Source organism: Somniosus microcephalus, chromosome 17 (assembly GCF_052327205.1).
Source record: "Somniosus microcephalus isolate GS21.2 chromosome 17, FLI_Smic_1.0, whole genome shotgun sequence".
NCBI classification, from domain to species: domain Eukaryota; kingdom Metazoa; phylum Chordata; class Chondrichthyes; order Squaliformes; family Somniosidae; genus Somniosus; species Somniosus microcephalus.
The window spans coordinates 70,005,930-70,031,327 of NC_141003.1; the positions used below are offsets into that span (position 1 = coordinate 70,005,930).

The 25,398-nt window shown below is 49.3% G+C and overlaps 2 protein-coding genes across 3 annotated transcripts in view; one reads left to right on the forward strand and one right to left on the reverse strand.

Annotated features, from left to right (window-relative positions):
• Positions 1-23,710, forward strand: part of tmem209 (transmembrane protein 209) — a 28,300-nt gene extending 4,590 nt beyond the window's left edge. For both annotated transcript variants that reach the window (XM_086010632.1, XM_086010633.1), the window contains exons 4-15: positions 375-506; positions 2,429-2,670; positions 4,728-4,932; positions 6,123-6,298; positions 7,686-7,757; positions 10,047-10,143; positions 11,587-11,712; positions 12,333-12,430; positions 13,717-13,831; positions 14,404-14,501; positions 15,343-15,416; positions 21,328-23,710. In XM_086010632.1, the coding sequence (XP_085866758.1) occupies positions 375-506; positions 2,429-2,670; positions 4,728-4,932; positions 6,123-6,298; positions 7,686-7,757; positions 10,047-10,143; positions 11,587-11,712; positions 12,333-12,430; positions 13,717-13,831; positions 14,404-14,501; positions 15,343-15,416; positions 21,328-21,382 (1,490 nt within the window). In that variant the 3' untranslated portion in view covers positions 21,383-23,710. The remainder of the gene's footprint in view (positions 1-374; positions 507-2,428; positions 2,671-4,727; positions 4,933-6,122; positions 6,299-7,685; positions 7,758-10,046; positions 10,144-11,586; positions 11,713-12,332; positions 12,431-13,716; positions 13,832-14,403; positions 14,502-15,342; positions 15,417-21,327) is intronic.
• Positions 1-25,398, reverse strand: part of LOC147105839 (carboxypeptidase A1-like) — a 72,719-nt gene that overhangs the window by 40,390 nt on the left and 6,931 nt on the right. The window lies entirely within an intron of this gene.

Sequence of the window (25,398 nt, forward strand, 5' to 3'; positions counted from 1 at the left end):
TCGCTTTTTAAAAGTTGTGCTGGATTGTGCTTCCCCCACGTTTCTGCTTGGACATTCCAAGCCCTGAGACCCATTACTAAACCCTCTCTTCTTGAACGTGCCCTCTGGTCACCCAGTGGAAATTCCTTTTTCCTTTGGGCTGCTCTCAGATTCTTCTTTCCACTGAGGCCAGCCGTGGCTGTGATCAGCCAACACCACGCTGGCCATGGGATCGATATCGGGAGTGAGCTGTCCTGTGTAGTTCAGCTTAACACAGAGTATTAATAGCTAAGCCCGCACTGTAATGTGAATCCCACATGAACACTACCTGAATTTACTTTGGTCTCTTCTGTTGCATGTCTTGTAACTTTACAATTTCTATTTTTTAATTCCAGAGTTTGGGCTGGCCACCTTGTTTTGCCTGAATGCTTTATTTGATTTCTGGTGTTACTTCAGGAGTGCCGTGGTCCCAGCCAACCTGGTGATGAGCCCACAGCAGCAAACCCTGCTGGGAATGACGAACCCGGGTAGGTTGGGGCGTAGCTGCGGCCCAGTGTGCCGAGAGGAAACGGTTCGGAAAGAAAGAACTTGTGTTTATACAGTGCCTTTCGCGACCGCGGGACGTCCCAAAGCCCTTCACTGTTTAAAAGAAGGCGACCGGCCAAAAATGAGACCTGCGAGCAGCCCTGCAGTGAACATCCTGCTTCACTGCACGGTTCGGCGGGCAAAAGCACCCAATGCTGCGGCGCTGAGCCGCACAGACCAGCAAGGGGGGGCAGGGGGCGCCTTTCATCCTCCCGTCTGTGTTAACTTGCGGTTGGCCTCGCCCGCTTTAGAGGAGAAAATCAGCAAGGGATTGCTAACTTGACCAGGAAAGTCGGTTGTGTGGACACCGGGTGAGAACCGGATCGGATCAGGTCGTGCTGTCCACTGCGGCCCAATAGCCTGCCGATCTGTGCCCAGACACGAGAGGCGTCACTCGGCCAACACGTGGGAGCGGCTGCTGGTGCCTGTGCGACGGTTCTCTAGCAAAATCCAGCAGAGGAATGAGCGGGGGGTGGGGATCTGCTCCTCCCCTGGATCACGGGGAAAGACTTAACTCCTGATAATAAAAACACAACCTGGAGCTTTCTGCCTGTTTGACTACTGACGGGTGGGGGGGGGGGGGGGGGGGTGGTGGTGCTCAGCAACTTGCAGTCCAGTCAGAAGCGCATATAAATGGAGCTCCCCGTGAATGTGTGAGAACCTTTTCTGTAAACTTCATCACGAGAGCAGAGACTTGCACTGGTGGGTGACTTGGGGCTGGGGAGGGTGGTCTCCCCCTCACCACCTCCCTCCCTCCTGATCTTTTCAACCCATTGCCGTTTAACACCGTAACAGCAACCAAACACCGTTCACCCGAATAATAACCCTTCATTATCTTGAAAACGCCTTTCAGCTCAATCCTCAACTGTCACTCCACTGGATAAGAAGCCCTCTGTTCTCAAGTCTCTCTGTATCTGTAACCCCTCACCCCTGGTAACATCCCAGTGACTCTACACTGCACCTTCTCCATTGCTTTTCTGCTTTTATATCCATCCCATAATGAGCTGGTCCAAACTATACACAATACTCCTGACTGTACTGGTCCAAAAAGTGCCTCCTTGGTTTTCTATTCTGTGCTCCAGATACCAAAATCAAGGGGGAAAGGAAGACTCACTGGGTGAGGGGTGTATAAGAGGCATTGCGATGGTTGAAGATTCAGAGTAGGTGGGGCAAGTGAACTCAACACAACAAGGATGCATGGGCTTGGAAGAAATGAGAGAGGAAGGTTCAGAGCAGTACTGACCATAGTAATATAGAGATGAGAAAAGTCTCTCGACGGGGAGACATCTACAACTTGTATTTATATAGCGCCTTTAACATAGTAAAGTGTCCCAAGGCACTTCACAGGAGCAATTATCAAACAAAATTTGACACTAAGCCACACAAGTTGATAGCACAGGTGACCAAAAGCTTGGTCAAAGACGTAGGTTTTAAGGAGCATCTTCAAGGTGGAGAGGTTTAGGGTGTGAATTCCAGAGCTTGGGGCCTAGACAGCTGAAGGCACTGCTGCCAATGGTGGAGCGATTAAAATCGGGGATGTGCAAGAGGCCAGACTTGGAGGAACGCAGAAATCTAGGAGGTTTGTAGAGGTTGAGGAAGTTACAAAGCTAGGGAGGGGCAAGGCCATGGAGGGATTTGAAAACCAGGATGAGAATTTTAAAATCAAGATGTTGTCCGACGGACGGGGAGCCACCCCTATGCTCGCTGGCCTATGTTGATGGGTGAATGGAACTCGGTGGGAGTTAGGATACGGGCAGCAGAGTTTTTGACTAGCTCAAGCTTACGGAGGGTACAGGGTGGGAGGCTGGCTGCGTTGCAGCCCGATGATCGAGTAATTAACCCATTGCAACTCTTCTCTCCTCAGCGATACAGACGACTCCGCAGCAGAAGCCGGCCACCACATCCACCCCAAACAGCTCCCCGCCGGGCATCGCCCAGGGACAGACCGTCCTGTCCTACAGCCCACAACGCCCGCTGGGCTCCAGCCCCAAGTTCAGTCCCAACTGTATAACGGGGTTTAGCCCAACCACGCAGACACCTTCCCCGCCGGGGAGTGGATCCTTCCCATCCTCCATGATGTACTCGCCTGGCAGCAGCTTCAATACGGTATGTGGGGGATGGGGTGAATCTATAGCCATTGGGATCAATATTAAACCTTCACTCTAAAATCCCCATTATGGGTTTGTAACCATGTTTTCGTTTTCCCCATCTCTCCTGAAAGAAAACTTGCATTTATATAGCGCCTTTCTTGACCTCCGGAAGTCCCAACGCGCTTTACAGCCGATGCCTTTCTTTTTGAAGTGTAGTCACTGTTGTAATGTAGGAAACTTGGCAGCCAATTTGTGCACAGCAAGCTCCCACAAACCTCAAAGTGATGATGACCAGATAATCTGCTTCAGTGATGTTGATTGAGGGATAAATATTGGCCAGGAGACTGGGGAGGACTCCCCTGCTCTTCTTCAAAATAGCGCCCATGGGATCACATACAACTACCTGAGAGAGCAGACGGAGCCTCAGTTTAACGTCTCACCTGAAAGAGACGGCACCTCCAACAGTGCAGCGCTCCCTCAGCGCTGCACTGGCGTGTCAACCTGGATTTTGGGCTAAGTCTCTGGAGTGGGGCTTAAACCCACGACCTTCTGACTCCGAGGCGAGCGTGCTACCCACTGAGCCAAGCTGACACTGAGGAAACTCTGCCCTCCTCCTGAATCCCGGTCGGTTTCACATCCGTCTGCCTGGGAGCAGCCCACCCCACCAGACAGAGAAAACTACAAATGAAACGAAGGCAACGTCTCTTTAAATCTTTGGTGTTTGGCGGCGAACCAAAGGGAGATTGTAACCGAGGCTATTGCGAAAGGTGCTTTCCCCGGTCGGGTTGGTTGTGTTCTGGTAGCAGGTGAAAATGACGTCCCCTTTACCCTGACCTTCACTGCCCTATGTTCCCTTCAGTCATTTTCCCACCGATCCCGGTTTTGCTGTCGTCCCAGTTCCATTAATTGAACTGCCATCTGCTGCAGAGTTGCCAGTTTCCCAGCATTTTCAAAGGGCGTCAGTCTTGGGTGGAATTGCTCGTACTGACTCAGTAAGTTTGTATCCAGGGTGCTCCCAGGCTCCACTCCCGCTTCGTATGGGATTGGCTGATCTCATCCGGTGTGGCATTCGAGCTGTTCCGATTGGCGTGAGTGTCCTGGGTTAGCAAAAGGACAAGTGGCCTGGTCGAGATCGAGTGGCTCTGGTTTTAAGTGTGTGGACAGTGGGATAGGACAACGGGTTTGCAGGTGCTGACCCCCCCGGTGGAATACCTTTTGATGCACATTGGAGCATAAGCTGATTATAACTGGCATGTTTGGGTCATACCTCTCTCTCTCTCTCTCTCTCTCTCTCTCTCTCTCTCTAACCCCACCCAAACCCTTCTATATTACAAACCTGCTCAAGTTGAATAATTAATAATATGCTGGGGCGCCAGGTACCGTGGAATCGACCCCATGTGGCTCTGCTCCACGCACATACTAGCCCTGAATGCCCCTCCTGACTGAATTGTCTGCCTGTCTGTCACGGACCGGTGTAATGGAGGGGTTTTTTGTTTTTAATATTGCAGTAGCTGACTCGGTTTAACATCTCATCCGCACCTCTGTCAGTGCTGCACTCCCCCTACTGCACTGGGAGTGTCGGCCTGGATTATGTGCTCAAGTCCTGGAGTGAGGCGAACCAAATGTTTGAGGTAAATCAAGATCTGTTTAGGTGATGCCAAGCTTAGATTTTAAAAATCTTGATTGTCTGAGGAAGGAGGAAGATGGGGAGGTAGAGTCCCTCAGCTTTGACGTCCTTGGAAAGAATAAGTTAGAGTGGTGATGAGGAACGTTCCCGCTAAGCTGCGCGGCGGGCGGTCTGGCGGTCCTGCGCAGGTGGCTCACTGGCACACGCGTGAAAATTCGAATGGGCTGCGTGCCCAGTTAAAGGGACCGTGCACTAGAAAAAATTAGAGGGAACATTGGTGATGAGTCTCGATTTTTAACAGGATGTGGGGGTTGGGAGGAAGAATGCGAAGGATGGTGCGTTTGAAACAAACGCTGTGATGACCTGTGGGGGAGGTAAGTGGCCAGAGACAAGGGAATTTTGTTAGCGGAACTCCTGGAGATTTGATTCTTTCCTGTTTCCTTTAGGGCTCCAGCTTCAGTCCTCTTCAGAATTCGTGCTTATACAGTAACCACGTCGGCAGTACAGAGTGCACCAGCCTGAGAGCCCGTTACCGATCTGCCCCTTCCGTGTACAGAGCACCCCTCACACGAGACGAGTACGTGACTGACATGAAATCTCTGGAGAACTTCCTCCGCTCTGAAGAGGAGAAGCATGGCCGCAGTCAGCTGGGTTAGTTGAGGCTTGAGCTGTTTATGTAAAGTTCTATACTGTGATACAATCTGAACTGTACAGAACAGGGAGGGACTCGAATTCAGGTCCTGGTATGTGTCGAGCTCACCGTTCCCTGCCAGGGTAGTTTGAGGAGGGTTGCAATCGTTGATGTCTCTGGCTTTTGCATGGGAGGGCAAAAGGATTGCCTCTCCTGATAGCCAACAACAACTTGTATTTATACAGCGCCTTTTAATGTCGTACAAATGTCTAGAGGCGCTTCGCAGGAGTGTTATAAGACGAAAAAATTTGACACCGAGCCACATAAGGAGAAATTAGGGCAGGTGACCAAAAGCTTGGTCAGAGGTAGGTTTTAAGGAGCGTTTTAAAGGAGGAAAGAGAGGTGGAGCGGTTTAGGGAGGAAATTCCAGAGCTTGGGGCGTAGCAAGCTGAAGGCAGGTTCCAGTAACCCCTCCTGCAATGTATATGCATGGACGTTGGGTGAAGAAGAACAATTAGAAACTTGCAGTGCTATGGGGAAAGAGCAGGAGCAGTGGGAGTAATTGGCACGATGGGCCGAATGGGGTTGTATGAACAGGATTGGGGTTGGCTTTAATCGCCTCTCTTTGTTCCTTCCGAGACAGTTGGGAGGTCTGTTAACGGTCACTCTAAGCTCTCACACGATACTGGAGGGAGGGAGGTTTGAATGAATCCATAACACGGCACAGATCTTCAAAAGGGAAGGAGAAAGCTGAAGGGTGAGGTGGGGGAACTCCATTTTGAGAATATCTCGCTCTTTATTGCAGATTGAAAAGTTGTGTTCTTGTGTTGAGGTGGGGAGCAGAGGGGAAATGTTATTGGGAGTGTTACTTTTCTGAATTGCCCTTGGTCATTTGGTGTACACAATTGCTGCCTGAAGCTCATTTGATCATTTCCCCGATGGATAAACTCACTTAAGCGGTGAGCAGCTGAGCCCACAGTCTGTGCTATTGGCCCCTCTCTGCCAGGATAGCAGTGATGGCGCTCAGTTAGCCATGGTGCCTCTAGGTTTGGGGGTGGGGGAAATCTGCTGGAATTGTGTGTGTGTGTGTGCGTGTGTCAACTGAGGGCAGCATCAAGCTCCGCTGTGATGCTCCGGTGGTTGAATAGCTTACTGGCACTCTGTTTTAATAGCTGCACGCCTTGCCTTTATTTGATGTGTGCGCCCACAGGAAGCCCCGAATGTCCATCCAACAGCAACAGTCCCACCTTCTGGAACTACAGCCGCACCACAGGAGACTACGCGCAGTCGCTACGCAAGTTCCAGTACCAGCTCGCTAGCCGCTCCCAGGCCCCCTCTGCCCACAAGGATGACACTGATCTGGGCTCCAAGCTGCTCGCAGAAGAGGTGCGTCACAATTTCTAGATGCTTAGCATTTCACGTGAGGGGGGCCTTGGGGCAGGTCCTTTATCCGTGACCTGATTGGCACTCAGTAGAGTGGCTGGTTGATCCTTTTTTTTCAGTACTGGATTGTATTCCCAGTTCCATTTTGGCTGCACCCAAAATAGATGACATTCTGGCCCGTGCAATAGCAGCATGTGGTCAGTGTCGCTGCACAATGTGTTCTGAACGGTGTAATTTGGAGATTAAACCAGTTTGCAGTCACACGCTCATTCAGCATGCCGAGAGCATGATGTATTTGATCTGCTTTTAGGTCAGGTCTGGTAAGCTCATGGAGCGGCCTCTCCGATGTGCCTTGGTGCCAGTCCAGTATTTTAATGGCCACTTCTCATTACATAGAAATTACAGCGAGCTGGCAGGCCATTCGGCCCAACCAGTCCATGATGGGGAGTTAGTAAGGATGCTCGGAAATGGGGCTTTTGTTTTCTTCCCCGCAGGTCCCAGTTTAACTGAGGTTGTAATTGGTGGTTGAAGTTGCACAAGAGACAGGACTTGCATTCAGTCGAGTGCTTCCTTCTAAAACTAATGGGATAGCAACTCTCTCCCCACCCCCTCCCTCCCTATCAAGATTCATTTAAAGGCCATTGTCCCCATTCCTATATATGGTCAGTTCCAATGTATGTAAAATGTGAATGCACAGCTCTTTCAGTGACTCAGTTGGTAAACGGTGGGCAGCTGTCTACAGGATACGAACAGGATGAGGCCATTCAGCCCATCGAGCCTGCTCCGCCATTCAATTAAATCATGGTGGATCTGTGCCTCAACTCCATGTACCCGCATTAGCTCCATATCCCTTGATACCCTTGCCTGACACAAATCTGTTGATCTCAGTCTTGTTTAGTAATGGGGAGGGGGGTAGAGAGGAGAATGGAAAGTGAAATGGAAGGGCACTGAATGGAGTAATGTGCTAAATGTGGGGTTTGCTGGCTCCCCACCCAGCTGGTTAAGACGGTGAATGGCTGAACAGTACAGACAGAGGAGGTCCCAGGTTGGATCTCTGGCCTGTGCGAAGTGGCAGTAGAGGGGCCGCCACCACTGGCGTCCGTGCCCCAGGTTCGGTAGGAGAGAGATTGCTACCCAGCAAGCCTTGCTGGAGAGTGCGCGTGACTGGACGCCTCGTGGGGTGGGCCTTGGCTTTACTAGACCCCCCCCCCCCCAACACCAGATGTCTAGGTGCAGGCAGGAAGAATCGCCATTTGGACAAAGCACTGGAGGGAGCTGTGGAATTGTAACCCAGCAAAGGAACCTTTGGGGATGGGGGAGAGGGTAGGAAATCTGTATGAGGAGGAGTGGGATTCACCAAGACTTGAATGCTGACCTTCGTACCTTGCAGGTGTGGATCAGGCTGAATATGAGTCGGCAGCAGTTGGACCTTCTCGATTCCTGGACAGCCAACCTGAGGAACGTAAGTAATTGTTCAATGAGCCCCGCTGTTCCGTAGCTTGCTCATTGGGATCCTGCTGCCCTTGTTGGGCCTTAGCAGTCACTCCATTAAGTTGTAAGTAACAGGATTCCCAATCTGGTTCGGCCCAATTCATCCCATCCTTCACAGCAACCCCACCATGTTCCCAACAGTGTCGAGCTGCTTCCTAAAGGAGTCTAATTCAGTAATGCTGTGATTTCTGAGGTTGGGTGGTGTGGTGCGAGCACATTCCCTAGTAGTCTAATACAGTCCCCACCGTTTATGGTGGGTGTTAACCAGATTTGCCCACGATGGTAAGACCAAAAAACGAAGTAACCAACTTCTGTTTATATTTTTTTTAAAACACAATCTCTTTAGCAACGGCCTCTCTGATTGGCTACCAGTTGCACCCAGAATCTTATCACGAAGGTAATCGCACTTTAACCGGGTGCGAACAGCTGATTGAAACTGCTCGAGGACCTGACACGTTGCCTGAAATCAGCAGAGCCTTTTAAATAACAACAGAAAACGCTGGAAAAACTCAGCAGGCCAGGCAGCATCCGTGGAGAGAGAAACCGAGTTAACGTTTCAGGTCAATGACCCTTCGTCAAAACTGGAAAATAGCAGGAAAAGGGATAGATTTTAAAGCAAGTGGGAGGGGATGAAAGAACAACAGGGAGGGTCAGTGATAGGATAGAAAGCAGGAGAGATTAAGAGACATTGAGAGATATTCAAGGCACAAAGGATGGCTCTGGATGAAGTGTGAATGGCCCTGGCAGAATGAAGGACAGCTGCCATGTGGGAGGGAAGAAAAAAGCCCAGACAAAAGTGTGGATTAAAAAAGAGAGAAATATATATATTTCCAGTATCCGCAGTATTTTGCTATTGTATGAGCCTTTTAAATAGGTCAGTTCTTTGCCCGAAATTTTTAAATTCTCATCCTTGTTTCCAAATCCCTCCATGGCCTCGCCCCATCCTATCTCTGTAACCTCCGTCAGCCCCACAACCCTCCGAGCTCTCTGGCCTCTTGGGCATCCCGATTTTAATCGCTCCACCGTTGGCGGCCATGTGTTCGGCTGCCTAGGCCCAAAGCTCTGGAATTCGCTCCCTAAACCTCTCCGCCTCTCTACTTCTCTCCTCCTTTTAAGACGCTCTTTAAAACCTGCCTCTTTGACCAAGCTTTTGGTCATCTGCCCTAATATCTCCTGTGGCTCTGTGTCGCATTTTGTTTTATAACGTTCCTGTGAAGTGCCGTGAGACGTTTTACTATGTTAAAGGCGCTGTATAAATACAAGTTGCTATGACGACGACAGTGGGTGGGGACTGTAACTGGGTCTGCAGTGTATGAGCCTCTTCTGGGGGACAATCTCGCACCCACCCCGCGTAAATGCTCCTCTTCCTGTTCCCATTTCTCCTCCCACAGCTGCGTGAGCCGGAAGTGAAAATGGGACGCCTCGACCCGGGCAGCTTCTCTATGCTTGTGAGCAGGCTGCGTTCCTGTCCTTGCTGACGTAGGGGCGAGATTGCTGGATTGGGGAAGGAGAACAAAAAACAGGGAGGTGTAGTCAGGCTCTTCTACAACCTCTCTCTGACTCCTGCACAGGATGCAAGAAATAGCTCGTGATCTGATTCGGCATTCCCTCTCTCGGCTGCGCTGTCTGATGGCCGCTGTTCTCTGCTCGGTGTTTTAATGCACATTCCTGGTTTCTGGTCCTCTGTGTCCGGAACATTGCCCTTAAAGATTGCACCCAAAAGGTAATAGAGCTGTGGCGTATTTACCCTAATTTGCCAGATTTTCCTTAATAACTTTCTAATATTTAACCCATCACCACATGCAGTAATTTATCAGAGGTACATGGCTCCTAGCTAGTGTTACAGACCTGGATATAATCAGTGAATTCACATGGAGTCTTTCTTCCCTGAATCCTACACTAAATGAAGCGTTAAAACTGGTTCCTGGTAATGAAAGTGAACTTTTTGTGTAACTGAGTATGGGAACAGAAGGGGCCACATGCACAAGGCAATGGAGGGCAACCCAGTGAGTCTGTTCTACCATTTTGTTGCCACTGGCAGCTTGACACCTTTGATCCCAGTTCCCTGCTTTTTCTCCATATCCTTTATATATCCTTATTTCCCAAATGTGTCTCCCTTTTAAGCACTGCATCGATGGCTTTCTGGGGCAGGTTGTTCCACATTCGGTCAACACTGCGCACGAATAGTTACTGGGTTTGCTTTTACCTGACTTGTCTCTGATTTTAAGACTGTGTCCTCTTGTATCTTATCTGTACGCAGTGGATCAACGAGACCATTTTGAATCGTTTGGTCAAAGAGATTGATGGCGTGAACACACAGCTAAGGAGACTGGGGTGTCCCGAGCTGCAGGTGGGAGGTACGTACGTTGTACAGGGACCTAAAGCCGGGGATTAGCTACGCTCGTGGCTCGCCATCTTTAAGCAGTGAGTGGTTGAGCCGCATTACCCAGGAAGACCCCAGCTTCGATCCCCAGTCTGCTGAGTTCGCTGATTCTGCTGAGGACAGTCAAGCAGAGGGGGGCTAAAAATTGTCCTCGTGCCCTGTGGGTTTTGAGGGAAGGGGGGGAATTGGGGGGGCATCTGCCAATGATCCTGCTCGTGATCTAGCAAACCCTGCTGGGCATCTGCAGGTGAGCTCAGAATTGTGATGCTCCTGTAGTCAAATAGCTTGTTGGCGTTCAGTCTCTGGTGGCTCGAACGTGAGAAGTGACCGCATGCATAAGGTGATGGAGGGCAACCAGACTCTCTGGAACCAATCCCCAGCAAAGATCCATGCCTTGGAGGCAAATTATGAGGGATTGGGGTTGAAGAATTTTGAGCGAATGAGAAAAGGCTGCCAAAGGTCATCCCTCTTAATACATGGACTCTTTTAGACCATTCCATGTCCTAACAACCCTCAGCGTAGAAACATTTCTCAAGTTCTCCCTTTGTTCTTTTGGTTGTCTTAAATTTGCACCCTCCGTTACTGACTCGCCGATTAATGATTAGCTCTTTGCAGAGAGCTGGCGCAGATGTTCTGGGCCGAATGGCTTCCTTCTATTCTATGAAATTCTGTCATAATATCTAATCTAATCCCAATGTTTTTGCCTGCATTACCTTCCTGGGTAGATTACTCCACATACTTTCCAGAGTTATGACGGTGTGTAACTATGTATTTTAGCATCAAGTGTAACTGGTGGCCATGCAGCATCCCTGGGAGTGGGGGGGGGATAAAGAATGTGTATCTCCACTGGAGAGTAAGGCTGGTGGGGCCTCTTCTTCACCTTCCCTTTCTCCCCACGGAACAATCAAAATGGGCACTTGAAATGTAGGGATTGGAAGCAGTGTGCAAGTGCCTCGCTGCTCTCTGACACTCGCTGTAGGGATTCCTGGGTGTGTGCTGTATCTCACTACTCTCTGACACACTCGGTGTTGCAGCAGTGATACAGGAGCTGCTGGGTTTGAGAATTTAATTGTGTGGTGACCTAAGGGAACTCTCTTTCGCTTATGGGATGTGAGCGTCGCTGGCAAGGCCAGCATTTATTGCCCATCCCTAATTGCCCTTGAGAAGGTGGTGGTGAGCCGCCACCTTGAACCGCTGCAGTCCGTGTGGTGAAGGTGCTCCCACAGTGCTGTTAGGGAGGGAGTTCCAGGACTTTGACCCAGCGACGATGAAGGATCAGCGATATACTTCTAAGTCAGGATGGTGTGTGACTTGGAGGGGAACTTGGAGGTGGTGGTGTCCCCATGCGCCTGCTGCCTTTGTCCTTCTAGGTGGAAGAGGTCGCGGGTGAACACATTTTCTCTTTGCCCTTTCACAGAGACCAGTATCAGCAGCCTAAGACAAGCAGCTCTGGTCAGAGCTCCCCAGATTCCAACGCTGAACATAGTTGTCCAGTACTTGGACATCACTTCAAACCAAGAGTACCTGGTGGAGAGGATCAAAGGTGAGTTTCCGTTTAGTCTGTTTTTTTCACAGTTCAAGTGGACATAGTATGAAAATTTCAGGTTCCCACCATTAAACACTGAAATCCCAGTGACTACACCAGACCATAATCATCAACATTGGCTGAGTCTTGAGGAGATGGGGTAGTGCAGTGGGTTAATGTGACTCAGATGTGGTGTTGAATGCAGCCCAAACCAATAAGGTTCCCTGTCCCCGTCCCCGTGAGGGCCCAATAATGAGTTTGGCGAGTCTCTTCCGCTCCTTGCAGATACGTGTCCGCAGCGTTAAACTGGCAACCTGATTCCGAGAAGCCATGGGATGACTGGGTTGGGAAATGTCACAATTATACAGTCGGCGTGGGGGGGGCATTTAGACACATTGGACAGAATAAAGGGAGTTCTATGCTGCGTCCAGCTGTTGTACCTGCTCTGGGAATGCACGATGCTGCCATTGGGTGCTGCAATAGAAAATATTCTATTCCCCGTCGTCAACACAAACGTTTGAGAAAAATTAATTGGGGTGGGTGAGGAGCCTCCAGCCATGCTACGTCAGTGGTTAGTAAGTTACTAGCCACCTGCATCGATGTTCAGGGTTCCCATTAAGTGGCTTGGTTTGTTGCAGAGCTTGCCCACGGTGGATGTATGAGCTCATTCCGATGGAACGGAGGAGGAGAGTACAAGTCCAGGAAATGGGATACAGACCTTCCCACCGATTCTGCGGTGAGTACCAAAGCAAGAAGGGTGCAAAGCTTTTCTTGTCTGCACTTAACACCTTAGCAATGAGTCTCCCTATGTGTATATCTGTTCATTACTGGAACTGGGTAACTGGTGGATGCACATGAGCAAGAGGAGGCACCTTGTCTGACAGATTCCCTCTCTCTGCTGCCGAATGAAGGGCCTCTCTTCTGATGAGCTGACTGAGAGAAAACTCGCTGTGTTTTTGGGATGTGGGGTTTAGGGGCTGTGGTTGGACTGGTGACTTCACTAATGTACATCATCCCATTCACTGAGTAAGACTGAAGGAGTTTGCAAAGACATGGTAGGCCAAGGCTGTGGATGCTTTTCAATATGAGGCTAACTAATTGTGTGCTTGTGCTCCCTGTTTATGCCCCACACGAGCCTCTAAACACCAGCATAGACCAGTTGGGCCGAATGGCCTGTTTCTGTGCTGTAAATTCTATGTAAGATATTAAAGAAAGAAAATGTATATTTCTATAGCACCTTTCACAACCTCCAGACGTCCCAGCGCGCTTTACAGCCAATGAAGTATGTTTGAAGTGTCGTCACTGTTGCAATGTAGGGAAATGTAGCAGCTAATTTGTGCACAGCAAGCTCCCACAAACAGCAATGAAATAAGTGTTGGCCAGGACACCGGGAGAGCTCCCCTGCTCTTTGAATAGTGCCATGGGATCTTTTACATTCATACCAGAACGCAGAGGGTTTTAATTTAAAGTCTGATCCAAGAGGCGACGTCTCCAGCAGTGCAGCACTCCCTCAGCACTGACACTAACGTGTTGGCCTGGATTTTGTGCTCTGGATTGGGTCTTGAGCCCACAACCTTCTGTCTGAGAGACGAGAGTGCTACCCCTGAGCCAAGGCTACACGGCAGTGTTGCACATCCATTTGGACGGCTCAGTGAGTGGGTTGATGTGCCCCTGACCCAAGTACATAGCAACAGGTGCAGGAACCCCGGTTACACGGCCACAGATCCAGGAACGGCCACTAATATGAAGTAAAACTTACCTGAACCTACTCCTGAATTTTGCCGGTTAACAGAGATTTCCGGTTATTTAGGTGCCAGTAAATCGAGAGTTTCCTGTACCTTCCTGGTGTCTGTAGCTCCACTCCTCGCTGGATAAACTCATGGCTATTGGGGAGGGACCTCGGGCTGCCCTCGGCCTTACTGTATCAGCACATGCTGTGCTCCTGTCTAACTTGCGCTTGCTTTCTGCGCAGGGTCGATGGTGCGACCCTCCATCATACATCCTCTGCTTTCTTTGTTTCAGATTATAATGCACATGTTCTGCACTTACCTTGACTCCAGGCTGCCTCCGCACCCCAAATACCCTGATGGGAAAACTTTCACCTCCCAACATTTCATTCAAACTCCAGATAAACCAGGCAAGTATTTATCTGTAGCTGGCACCTGTAAACCAGCGATACTGTGGGCTGCGATGTTTCCAACCACACTTTTACACAGAATTTACATAGAACATCATAGTTGTAACTGCTGCTATGTGGACGGGCATGGCAGCCATTTTGCGCACAGCAAGATCCCACCAGCAGTAGTGAGTTGAATAACGAGCCAGTATGTTTTTGAGGGAGGAATATTGACCAGGACATCAGGCGAACTCGAACTCCCTGTTTTGATTTAGTGCAAAAGCATCTTTAACATCCACCTGAATGTATAGAAAGGGTTTTAATTCGAAGTCTGATCCAAAAGACGGCACCTCCAACAGTGCAGCACTCCCTCAGTACTGCAGTGAGGCGTCAGCCTGGATTATGTGCTTGGGTCCTGGAGTGGACTTGAACCCATGGCCTTCTGACACAGAGGCATGACCGAGCCTGCCTGATCCAGCATGTCGCCAGTTATTATCGATGGTTTTCCACTCTACCTTAATTTGTGTTGTTAAAACATGGCTGGTTATTTACTTGTGGCTAATTTTTCCTCTGATTCCGAATTCTGTTTGCAGATACCACGAATGAGCATTTGTTCTGTATACACCAAAGCAACATCAATCCCCCACACTACCAGCTTATCTACCAGGGCCAGCTGTACAATTTGCCAAAGGTACCCAAAAGAAGTGTCTCCTTTTTATTAAAAAAAAATGTTTTCAATATTTCCTTCCTTCTCTCGATCCCTCTCTAACACTGACACAGTGAAAGAAACAAGGATTTGCATTTATATAGAGCCTTTCTCATCTCCAATATCTCTTCAAGCACGTCACAGCCAATGGATTCTTTTTTATTTTATGTAGAGAAACATGGCTGTCAATGCATGCACAGCAAGATCCCACAACCAGCAATTCGGTGAGTGGCCAATGTGGACACCAGGAGAACTTGCTGCTGCTCTTGGTGCCATGGGGTCTTTTACATCCACCTGTTGGGTTAACAGAGCTCCCTCAGTACAGCACTGCAGTGTCGGCCTGGATCAGGTGCTCAAGCCTGTGGCGTGGGACTTGAACCCATGACCTTCATAGCTCAGGCAGCGTGCTACTCCTGAGCCTCCAACCTCCACAGGGGAACTTGTTTGTTCCAGATTGTCGGAGGATTGAAACGGCTGTTACCAAAGATTAGATAGAAAGATGTGCATTTATATAGCGCCTTTCACGACCTCTGGATGCCCCAAAGCGCTTTACAGCCACTGAAGTACTTTTGAAGTGTTGTCACTATTGTAGGAACTTTTGCGCACAGCAAGGTGATAATGACCAGATCATCTGTTTTAGGTGTTGGTTGAGGGATAAATATTGACCAGGATACCGGGGAGAACTCCCCTTCTCCTCTTTGAACTAGTGTCATGGGATCTTTTACATCCGCCCGAGAGGACAGATGGGGCCTCGGTGTAACGTCTCGACTGAAAGACGGAATTAGATTTATGTTCCAACTTGGAATAATCTTCTTTCATTTTGCAGGACAGGAGCAACATGTTTCACACCATCCTGATGTTCCTCTACATAATTAAAACAAAGGAGTCCGGAATGCTGGGGTATGTGGTTATTTTCAGACTCCCCTAACACACACACTTTGATTTCTCATTAAATCGTTAGTGATTAAGACAGATTATTTGTATTTGTTGTGTCTGATTTGTTATCTCCTATCGTATGCTAAAAGATGATTGCTTGTAATCCACCTAAAAATAAAAATCTCCTTACCAAACTTTCTTATTTGCCCTTCACATTCAGCTGACCTAAAAGTTCACACCCCCTCCCCACACACGAGGCCTTTGGACGCAGCGTGTTGATGGCCTGGATAGAAAGGCCACGTCACTGCATTTCCACACGGCCCAGTGCCCCTTCTTAATGCTGATTTCACTGAAGGTTTTCTTAAACCCCATGAAGACGCTCGTGTTTCTCGCACCTCGATGCGAGTGAGCTACTTGCTTGGGACTTCCCCAACTTTCCTCCGTCCCTAAATTTCTTTCCATTTCTCTCTCCCGTTCGCTCCCCCCTCTCTCTCTCTCTCTCTCTCTCTCTCTCTCTCTCTCTCTCTCTCTTCTCCTCCCCTCCCCCCCCCCCCCCTGCTCCCCCTCTCTCTCTTGTTTCCCCCTCCTCCTGCAGGCTCTGACTTTTGTTCAGGGTTCAGAATGATACTGCAGCTAAAAGGGTTAAATTATGAGGGCAGATTTCATAAACTTGTCTTGTATTCCCTTGAGTATAGAAGGTTGAGGGGTGATCTAATGGCGGTGCCTAAAATCATAAAAGGATTACATGCGGTAGATCGAGAGAAACTATTTCCTCTGGTGGGGGAATCCAGAACAAGGGGGCATAATCTTAAAATTAGAGCTCGGCCATTCAGGAGTGAAATCAGGAAGCACTTCTTCACACAAAGGTTAGGGGAAATCTGAAATTCTCTCTCCCAAAAGGCTGTGGATGCTGGGGGACAATTGGAGCTTTCAAGATGTGAGAGAGTCAGATTTTTGTTGGGTAAGGGTGTCGAGGAATGTGGATCAGTGGTGGGTAAATGGAGTTTAGGTGCAGGTCAGTCATGATCTAACTGAGGGCGGAACAGACCCGAGGGGCTGAATGTTGCCCTCCTGTTCCTAGGGCATAGTTCCACGGGTACTGCCACCACCCCCCAGGCATCGCAGTCGAGTGGCTGTTCCTCGTGCGAGAGCGGGGTAGTGCCTGTTGATGGTATATTTGAATGGAGGGAGGCATTGCAGCTAAACCTGAACCCATCCTCCCCCGACACGAATACACACGCACCTGACAGTGGACAGCGCTCCACTGAATCCGCACAGGGCACTGGCGATGCAGCCAGCTACTCCACAAGTGGAAGACGAGGGACGGCCTGAGCGCGACTGTGGCCATGAGTCCCAGACCATGGAACGCATCACATCAATCTGCCCACTGAGATCTGTTGCGGGAGGCAACTCATTTCTCCACTCAGCATCTCGGGAGGCCAGCGAATGGCTAGCCAAACTAGACGTCCCATTATAAGCTTTTCCCATCATACGAAACACCAACCTGCCTGGTGGGGTGAGGGGCAGTCATTCGATAGCATTCAGGATTGTTCCCCACTTCCTAGCCTAGGCTGTTTCCAGCACCCCTACAGAGCCACCCGGCTAAGATCAGCTAATTCAGCATAGACCGGAGATAAAACCTGGGATTGTCCTGGTCTGTGTCTGAGTTGGTACAAAGCTGGGACGTGAAATTACCCAGTTAGCCACCAGGGGGAGCTCCTGTGCCTGTTAATTGGCTTGGAACCTGTCTCTTACATAAAATGCTTCTGTTCAATCAGGTTATTGAATGGAGGAAGAAGCAAAATAGTCATTGCTCTAAATAAGTATTCTTCAGTTCAATTTGTCCCTTTGTATAACTTGGCAGCCGGGGAGAGCTGTAATAAAGAAAGACTTGCATTCATTTCGTGTCCTCGATGTCCCAAAATGCTTCACAGCCGATGAAGTATTTTTGAGACGCAGCGGTCAATTTGTGCACAGCAAGCTCCCACAAACGGCAAATGTGATGAGTGACCAGCAGTGTTCCCTGCAAGCTGCCCGTTGTTCTGCGTGGCCTTTTCTAAAATTTGTTCATGGGATGTGGGCGTCGCTGGCGAGGCCAGCATTATTGCCCATCCCTAATTGCCCTCGAGAAGGCGGTGGTGAACAACCACCTTGTCAGTGTGGGGAAGGTGCTGCCACAATGCTGTTAGGTAGGGAGTTCCAGGATTATGACGGAATTATATACAGGAAACTTTGTGTTATCCGGAGGTGAACCGTCCGGCAAGCTCGAGCCACCGGCAAAAATCAGGAGCCGTTTTTTATTCTTTTCGTTTCTTTTCTTTGCTTTTTTTGAACAGCCAAGCTCTGCAACGTCTGTAGCTAAGCAACAGCTTCAGCTAGAGAGGCGCTTGCCGACTGTTGAGGCTGTTGCTAAGCAACAGGGTTTGTTGATTCATATGGAGATGATGTTTCGACATTAGCGCTGGAGTGTCCGGCAGTTTTAAGGGAACGGCAGCAGCTCGGTCCCGTCGGTGCCGGATAGCACAAAGTTTCCTGTATTTCCAAGTCAGGATAGTGTGTGACTTGGAGGTGGTGGTGGTCCCATGTGCCTGCTGCCCTTGTCCTCCTAGGCGGTAGAGGCTGCGGGTTTGGGAGGTGCTGCCGCAGAACCCTCTGCGAGTTGCTGCAGTGCATCCTGTGGATAGTACACACTGCAGCCACCTATTCCCTCCTCCCCATCTCTCCTGCAGGTGCTGATTCTTGCTGGGATATGGTGCGACGGGTGCAGCAGCATTCTGGTATCTCGGCCGAGTAGCTGTCCTCGACTCATCGGCGCAGACAGCTATTTGGCCATGGAGAGCATCACAGCTGAGTCCAGTCCCGAGGGGAACTTGGAGGTGGTGGTGTTCCCATGCGCCTGCTGCCCTTGTCCTTCTAGCTGGTAGAGGTCGCGGGTTGGGGAGGTGCTGCCGAAGAAGCCTTGGCGAGTTGCTGCATTGCATCTTGTAGATGGTACACACTGCAGCCGCGGTACGCCGGTGGTGGAGGGAGTGAATGTTTAAGGTGGTGGATGGGGTACCAGTCAAGCGGGCTGCTTTTTCCTGGATGGTGTTGAGCTTCTTGAGTGTTGGAGCTGCACTCATCCAAGCAAGTGGAGGGTATTCCATCGCACTCCTGACTTGAGCCTTGTAGATGGTGGAAAGGCTTTGCGGAGTCAGGAGGTGAGACACTCGCAGCAGAATACCTAGCCTCTGACCTGCTCTTGTTGCCACAGTATTTATGTGGTTGGTCCAGTTAAGTTTCTGGTCAATGGTGACCTCCAGGATGTTGTTGGGGGATTCGGTGATGGTAATGCCATTGAATGTCAAGGGGAGGTGGTTAGACACTCTCTTGTTGGAGATGGTCATTGCCTGGCACTTGTGTGGTGCGAATGTTACTTGCCACTTGTCTTTTGCACTCGTGTGCTGGGCTCCGCTATCGGAGGATGGGGCTGGACTGCAGAGCCTCCCCCTTCTGTCAGTTGTTTAATGGTCCACCACCATTCACCACTGGATGGGGCAGGACTGCAGAGCTTTAATTTGGTTGTGGGATCGCTTAGCTCTGTCTATAGCATGCTGCTTCTGTTAAGCATGCATGTAGTCCTGTTTTGCAGCTTCCCAGGTTGGCACCTCATTTTTAGGTACGTCTGGTGCTGCTCCTGGCATGCTCTTCTACACTCCTTATTGAACCAGGATTGGTCCCCTGGCTTGATGGTAATGGTAGAGTGAGGGATATGCTGGGCCGTGAGGTTACAGATTGTGGTGGAATACAATTCTGCTGCTGCTGATGGCCCACAGCGCCTCATGGATGCCCAGTTTTGAGCTGCTGGATCTGTCCTGAATGTATCCCATTTAGCACGGTGATAGTGCCACACAACATGATGGAGGCTGTCCTCAATGTGAAGACGGGACTTCGTCTCCACAAGGATTGTGCGGTGGTCACTGTTACCAATGCTGTTCTGGACAGATGCATCTGCGACAGGTAGATTGGTGAGGATGAGGTCAAGTACGTTTTTCCCCTCATGTTGGTTCTCTTGCCACCTGTCGCAGGCCCAGACTGGCAGCTATGTCCTTCAGGACTCGGTCAGTAGTGGTGCTACCGAGCCACTCTTGGAGATGGACATTGAAGTCCCCCACCCAGAGTACATTCTGGGCCCTTGCTACTCTCTATGCTGCTTCTAAGTGGTGTTCAACATGGAGGGGTACTGATTCATCAGTTGAGGGTAGCTGGTAATCAGCAGGAGGTTTCCGTGCCCGTGTTTGACCTGATGCCATGAGAATTCATGGGGTCCGGAGTCAATGTTGAGGACTCCCAGGGCCGCTCCCTCCCGACTGTATACCACTGTGCCACCACCCCTGGTGGGTCTGTCCTGCCGGTGGGACAGGACATACCCAGGAATGGTGATGGAGGAGTCTGGGACATTGGCTGAAAGGTATGATTCTGTGAGAATGACTGTCAGGCTGTTGCTTGACTAGTCTGTAGGACAGCTCCCAATTTTGGCACAAGTCCCCAGATCTTAGTGAGGAGGACTTTGCAGGGTCGACTGGGCTGGGTGTGCTGTTGTCGTGTTCGAAGCCGGTGCTGAGGTTGATGCCGGGTGGTCTGTCCGGTTTATTTTCGCTTCTTGTAGCGGTTTGTTACAACTGACTAGCTGGCTAGGCCATTTCAGCGGGCAGTTGAGAGTCAACCACATTGTGGGTCTGGAGTCACATAGGCCAGACCGGGTAAGGACGGCAGATTTCCTTTCCTTAAGGACATTAGTGAACCAGATGGGTTTTTACGACAATCCGATAGTTTCATGGTCACCATTACTGATACTAGCTTTTTATTCCAGCTTTATTTAATTAACTGAATTTAAATTCCCCAGCTGCCGTGGTGGGATTTGAACTCACGTCTCTGGATCATTAGTCCAGGCCTCTGGATTACTAGCCCAGTGACATGAACACTATGCTACCGTTCCCTGCTTCTTTTACTGCATGGTCCCTTTAAATTTCTGTGCGTGCGCGGTACTTGCAATGGAAAAGCTGGTGAGCGCGGGACCTTTCCATTACTGTGCGGCCGCGCAGCTTGGAGGGAACAGTGGTGACCAGTTAATTTTGGCTTTGCTGGTGATGGTTGCGGGAGGAATGTTGGACAGGACACTGGCAGAACTGCCCGGGTGCTGTGAGATCTTTTGCATCCACCTGAACAGGCAGACAGGGCCCTGGTTTAACGTCTCCTCTGAAAGACAGTATCTCCAACAATGCAGCGAAGGCTTCCTCAGTAGTCAGCCTAGATTAAATACTAATAAGTAACGCGCTAGATTCCCATAGCCTAAAGCATATGTTATCCAACTGAGGAGGGTGGGGGTGGAGTTGTCTGAGTGGCTCTTGGGTCCCTGATGTCATCAGATTTCTTTATTAATTTTATTGGTGTGTTTAAACTGATGAAATACACTTTCTGCAGTGGTAGCTGACTTTGTCCTACAGAAGATGGGACAGGGGGTCCCTGGGAGGGTGCCTGGGACTTGCAGGGGTTGCCCAGGAGTGTGTTAATATTAGTACAGGGTTCCCCCGTGCAGTAAAGTTTGAAACCCGCCGGCCTAAAATGTGTTCCAGTAACATGGACTTTGAAAGCAGGTCTCTCGGTGCCCTTGGGCGGCACTACCATCCCTTGCCTGAGGGGGCAGCCTGTCCTGAGCCAGCTGGTGGGGAAATGTAACCTGGAGTCAAGTCTTTCCCCTGGAGACTGAAACCCCCTTTTTTTTTAAAAAGTGCCCCCTGCCCAAAAAATCAAATGGTGTTCTTAAATGTTGTCCTTTTTGGAAAAAATACTAGAATGCAATCTAATTTCAGTGTATATTGAATCTATTCGCACAGTGTATATTTAATCTGTTTGCACAGTGTATATTTAATCTAAATTATCTTTCCTTTCACAGAAGGGTGAATCTGGGCTTGTCTGGAGTGAACGTTTTGTGGATTTTTGGAGACTAAGGAACAGTTACCGGGAGACATTTGTGTTCGATTCACACAGAAACTGAACCCATTCAGCATCTGACCCCTCGCCCCACCCCCGCTCCCCCACAGTTCTTTCTACTTGACCTTTCTCGTACTGACACCTGACTGAGAGGTGCGGGACTCTGGACAAGGAACTCCGAAGCCAGCCTTGTCACTCTGTGCTCACTGAGTATCTGGCTACAGTGTAGCTGCTTCAATGCTGAGACACCTTTTTATAATGTTTCCTTTTTTAAGAAGCAAAATCTTTCTCTGTCCCAACATTTGAAGAAAGGGACTTCTTTTATACTGACGAATGGAAGCGAGTGTGTACTTTTCATAATCTTCAAAGCATTGTGGGGGAGGCAGCAAAATGATGCTGTATTTGCTGTGGAAAAAGGGAATGAATTCCTGTCGGGATTGTGGAATTCCTGTTTGGGGAGAAGGGTCGTTGTATGGAGTGTCCATGGGTGAGGGGATGTGACAGAATTTGGTTTTTTTTCCCTGCTGCTGTCGTTCTGTGGGCACGGTCACTGTGGTGATACCTCAAACTGCTGGAATCGTCACACACTCAGTCCTGCTTTCTTCAGCGTCTCTCTCGTTCTGTGCTGCCCCTTTTTTAAATTGGCGGTGTCAGTGAAAACCAAGCTGGGCCTTTTATTCGGGTTTTGATACACTGAGCAGCCCGGTTATAAAGTACTGCAGGAAGCACAGTGATTTGGGGCGTCGGGTTGTGTCTTTGACGGCCTGAGAATGAAAATAGGTTGGCTGTGAAAGGCTGGTGGGTTTCGCCGGAGAGGGGAGAAGGTGGGCAATGAAAAATAATTGATGTAAAATCACCTCTGGGATCAGTTCCAACTGACGGGATGAGTGGCACCTCCTCTACTGTGAGGGTCCTCTGTGAATTTAATCTGGGCTGGTGGCACAGAGCTCATCCTGACCCCGACCTCCCAATTCCGGGCTAAGTTGGTTTTCTAAGGAGTGGTGCAGCAGGCGATGCTGGTTTTCGTGCTGGGACTCCACTCTGAAGCCAGCCTAGGGAATGCTGGACCCCACTATGGATAGCTATATTGGAATTGTGATCAATTCCCTACCATATCATCACTCGCCCGTCAGTGACAAATGTACCATTTATTTTTTAAATATTGCTCTGAGCAAGTTCTACTGACTGAATAAGTATTTTTTGTTGGAGATCCTGCAGCACAATCAGCTGCTGTTTGTACGTATTTTTTTTAAATACTGTGCCAAGTCAGTGAAAACAAGGATAGTCTCAGGATTCAGTTCAAGGGATGCGTTAAAGCGAGATGCTCTGTTTAAAGAAAGCAGCTTGTACCCTCCCCTCCTCTCTGCCCTGAATACCAGCAGCCGTCCCGTACCTCACCCAAGTGGCCATTCTTCAGGTGTGCTATTTGACCATGTGGGGTAGTGCAGCAGAGCCAAATTCTGTCCACTTTCCAGCAGGGCTCACTAAATAAGGATCAGAAGCAGGACCCCATGACCTTATTTTAGCTTCCCCCTCTAGGCTGGTGGGGTTGAGGTCAAGCTTTTGCAAGAGTTTGTTTTGGGCTCCCTCAATTAGCTCAGCTGGTTGACTGTAACTGAGCTGTACAGACCAGGAAGTCCTCACCCGCCTCGAACCCCAGACTCTGCTGACTTTGGCTGGACTGGTGGCACTGGGTTTGGGCCAGGGCTCCACGACCCAGTCACCCCCTACTAGAAGTGAGTGAGCATGGACGGGAATGGGTCCTGCTGTAATTGCTGTCCAGTCCCACGGGTGAACAAGGTACCAGAGGCTGACTGATGCCTGTTGAACATACACCAGCAGGAGTCAAAGCCTTCAGCGAGGCGAAGTAAAGCACATTGAATGGCACTTGGCAATCTTGTCTAGAGAGGCGCCTCAGAATGGGCTGGTGTGGGATATGGAAAAATATCTCTCTCGGGTGTGATAGAGGGCGCTTTTCTGGGATTGGGACTGAGGCACATGGTAGAGCGCTTTACATCCATCTATGCAATGCCTGGCCTGGGAGAGCCTGATGGACCACTATAGGAAGAGCTTTACTCTTATGTCTATCTGCAGAATCTGAGGCTGGATGCTATGAAAATGTTCAATTTGTTACCGATAAGCATTTGTCTTGAGTAGAACTCTGCCTCTGTTTTTATAAATTGAGATGGCAGTGGTTCAGTTTATTGAGGTGTGGGATCTATTTTGATTTGTTGGGCATGGCAGATTAACAGTTTGGGATTCTGCAATCTGACTGGGAGCTATCATGACCCCTCCCTACTGCTGTAACTATCTGACAGATTTGTAATAATTTGTATATATTTATACCCTTGGTTTCCTAGTCTTTTTTTTTGCTCAACAGTTTCCTCTCTCATCCGGCATTTGATTCAAACTGGGACGTGGCCGCCTGTCCTAAATGGGGCAGAGCAAAGGGATACGTCTTCATATGGCAGGGGACAGTGCTAGATGGAATTGTAAACTGAGCGACAAACAACACCGGCAATCAATGCTGCAACATTAAACCGGCGTGGGGAGAGGGAGAATGGAAATTGCCCCTTTCTCTGGTACAGTATGGGGTGCTGGATCTGGAACATCAGCATTCCAGAGGGAGAATGCTCTAACTGAATGGGACTGTGACCAAGGATTCTGGCCAATTATTCCCACATGCCAGTGTGGGAAGTCCAGCTCTGGTACTTAAAATGTAATAAACGTTTTTATAAACAAAGCACAGACGCTGCAGAAAATAGAACTTGGAACAATTGCTCTCGTTGCAGTTCCATCTCTGGCTGACTCCCAATCACCGCATTCCAATCTCGCTCTTTAGCTACACTGGGTACATGAGAAAGATCCTATTCACTGGACAAGCATGCACAGTTTCTTACACAATACTCAATGTTTCGGGGCCATTGAGGTTCCATTCTAAACTGTTTAGTCTTTGATAGGTCCAGTATTTAAGAGCGAAACATTCATATGTCTAACCCACTGAAACAATTCTACAGTAGTGTGAAAAATCGCCACTTGATGTAGTGTGTCCGATGTTGCTGGGGATCGCTATAGATTGCAAGGATCAAATATTCCCTGTGGAAATGGGGAGTGTTGCCTGTAGACAGCAGCAGGCTAGAGGTTTTCATTGTCTTGCCGTTTTCCACTCTCCTCTCTTGAAAGTGTTGACTCTTGAGCTGGAGTACAGTTCTGGGGGAGCTAAGTGTCCTTGCTGTAACTCGTGCAAGTGGCTGCGATTCATGTTTGAGCCTTGATGGTGAGTGTCAGCAGATCCTGATGCTAACCTCTAGTGAGGGTCGCTGGACAGTGATTGCGAGCAGGAGACATTGGACAATTTTCCCCTTGGGCTAGTAGCAGCACCTTTGAGGCTAGTGAATTCTAGCAGGTGAGGTGGGCATAGGAGGTCATTGAATTCTGGAGCTTGCTTAATGACTTTTTGGGGTCATTGTATTTATATAGACATGTCCCTCGGGTCCTAAAAGCGTAGGCTACAGCTCAGGATAAGATAGAATGTACAAAGTCTGGACAATTTGATGGGTCCAATTGTTTAATTTTGTTATAGTTCAACCAATGCTATACACCACAGGTCAAGTGGGCAGAACAGTGGCAAATGGAATTCAATCCGGAGAAGTGTGAGGTAATGCATTTGGGGAGGGCTAACAAGGAAAGGGAATACACAATAAATGGTAGGACAGAGAAGTTCAGAGGGACCTGGGAGTGCACGTTCACAGATCCCTGAAGGTAGCAGGCCAGGTAGATAAGGTGGTTAAGAAGGCATATGGGATACTTGCCTTTATTAGCTGAGGCATAAAATATAAGAGCAGGGAGGTTATGCTTGAACTGTATAAAACACTAGTTAGGCCGCAGCTAGAATACTGCGTGCAGTTCTGGTCACCACATTACAGGAAGGATGTGATTGCACTAGAGAGGGTGCAGAGGAGATTTACGAAGATGTTGCCTGGGCTGGGGAATTTTAGCTATGAGGAAAGATTGGATAGACTGGGGTTGTTTT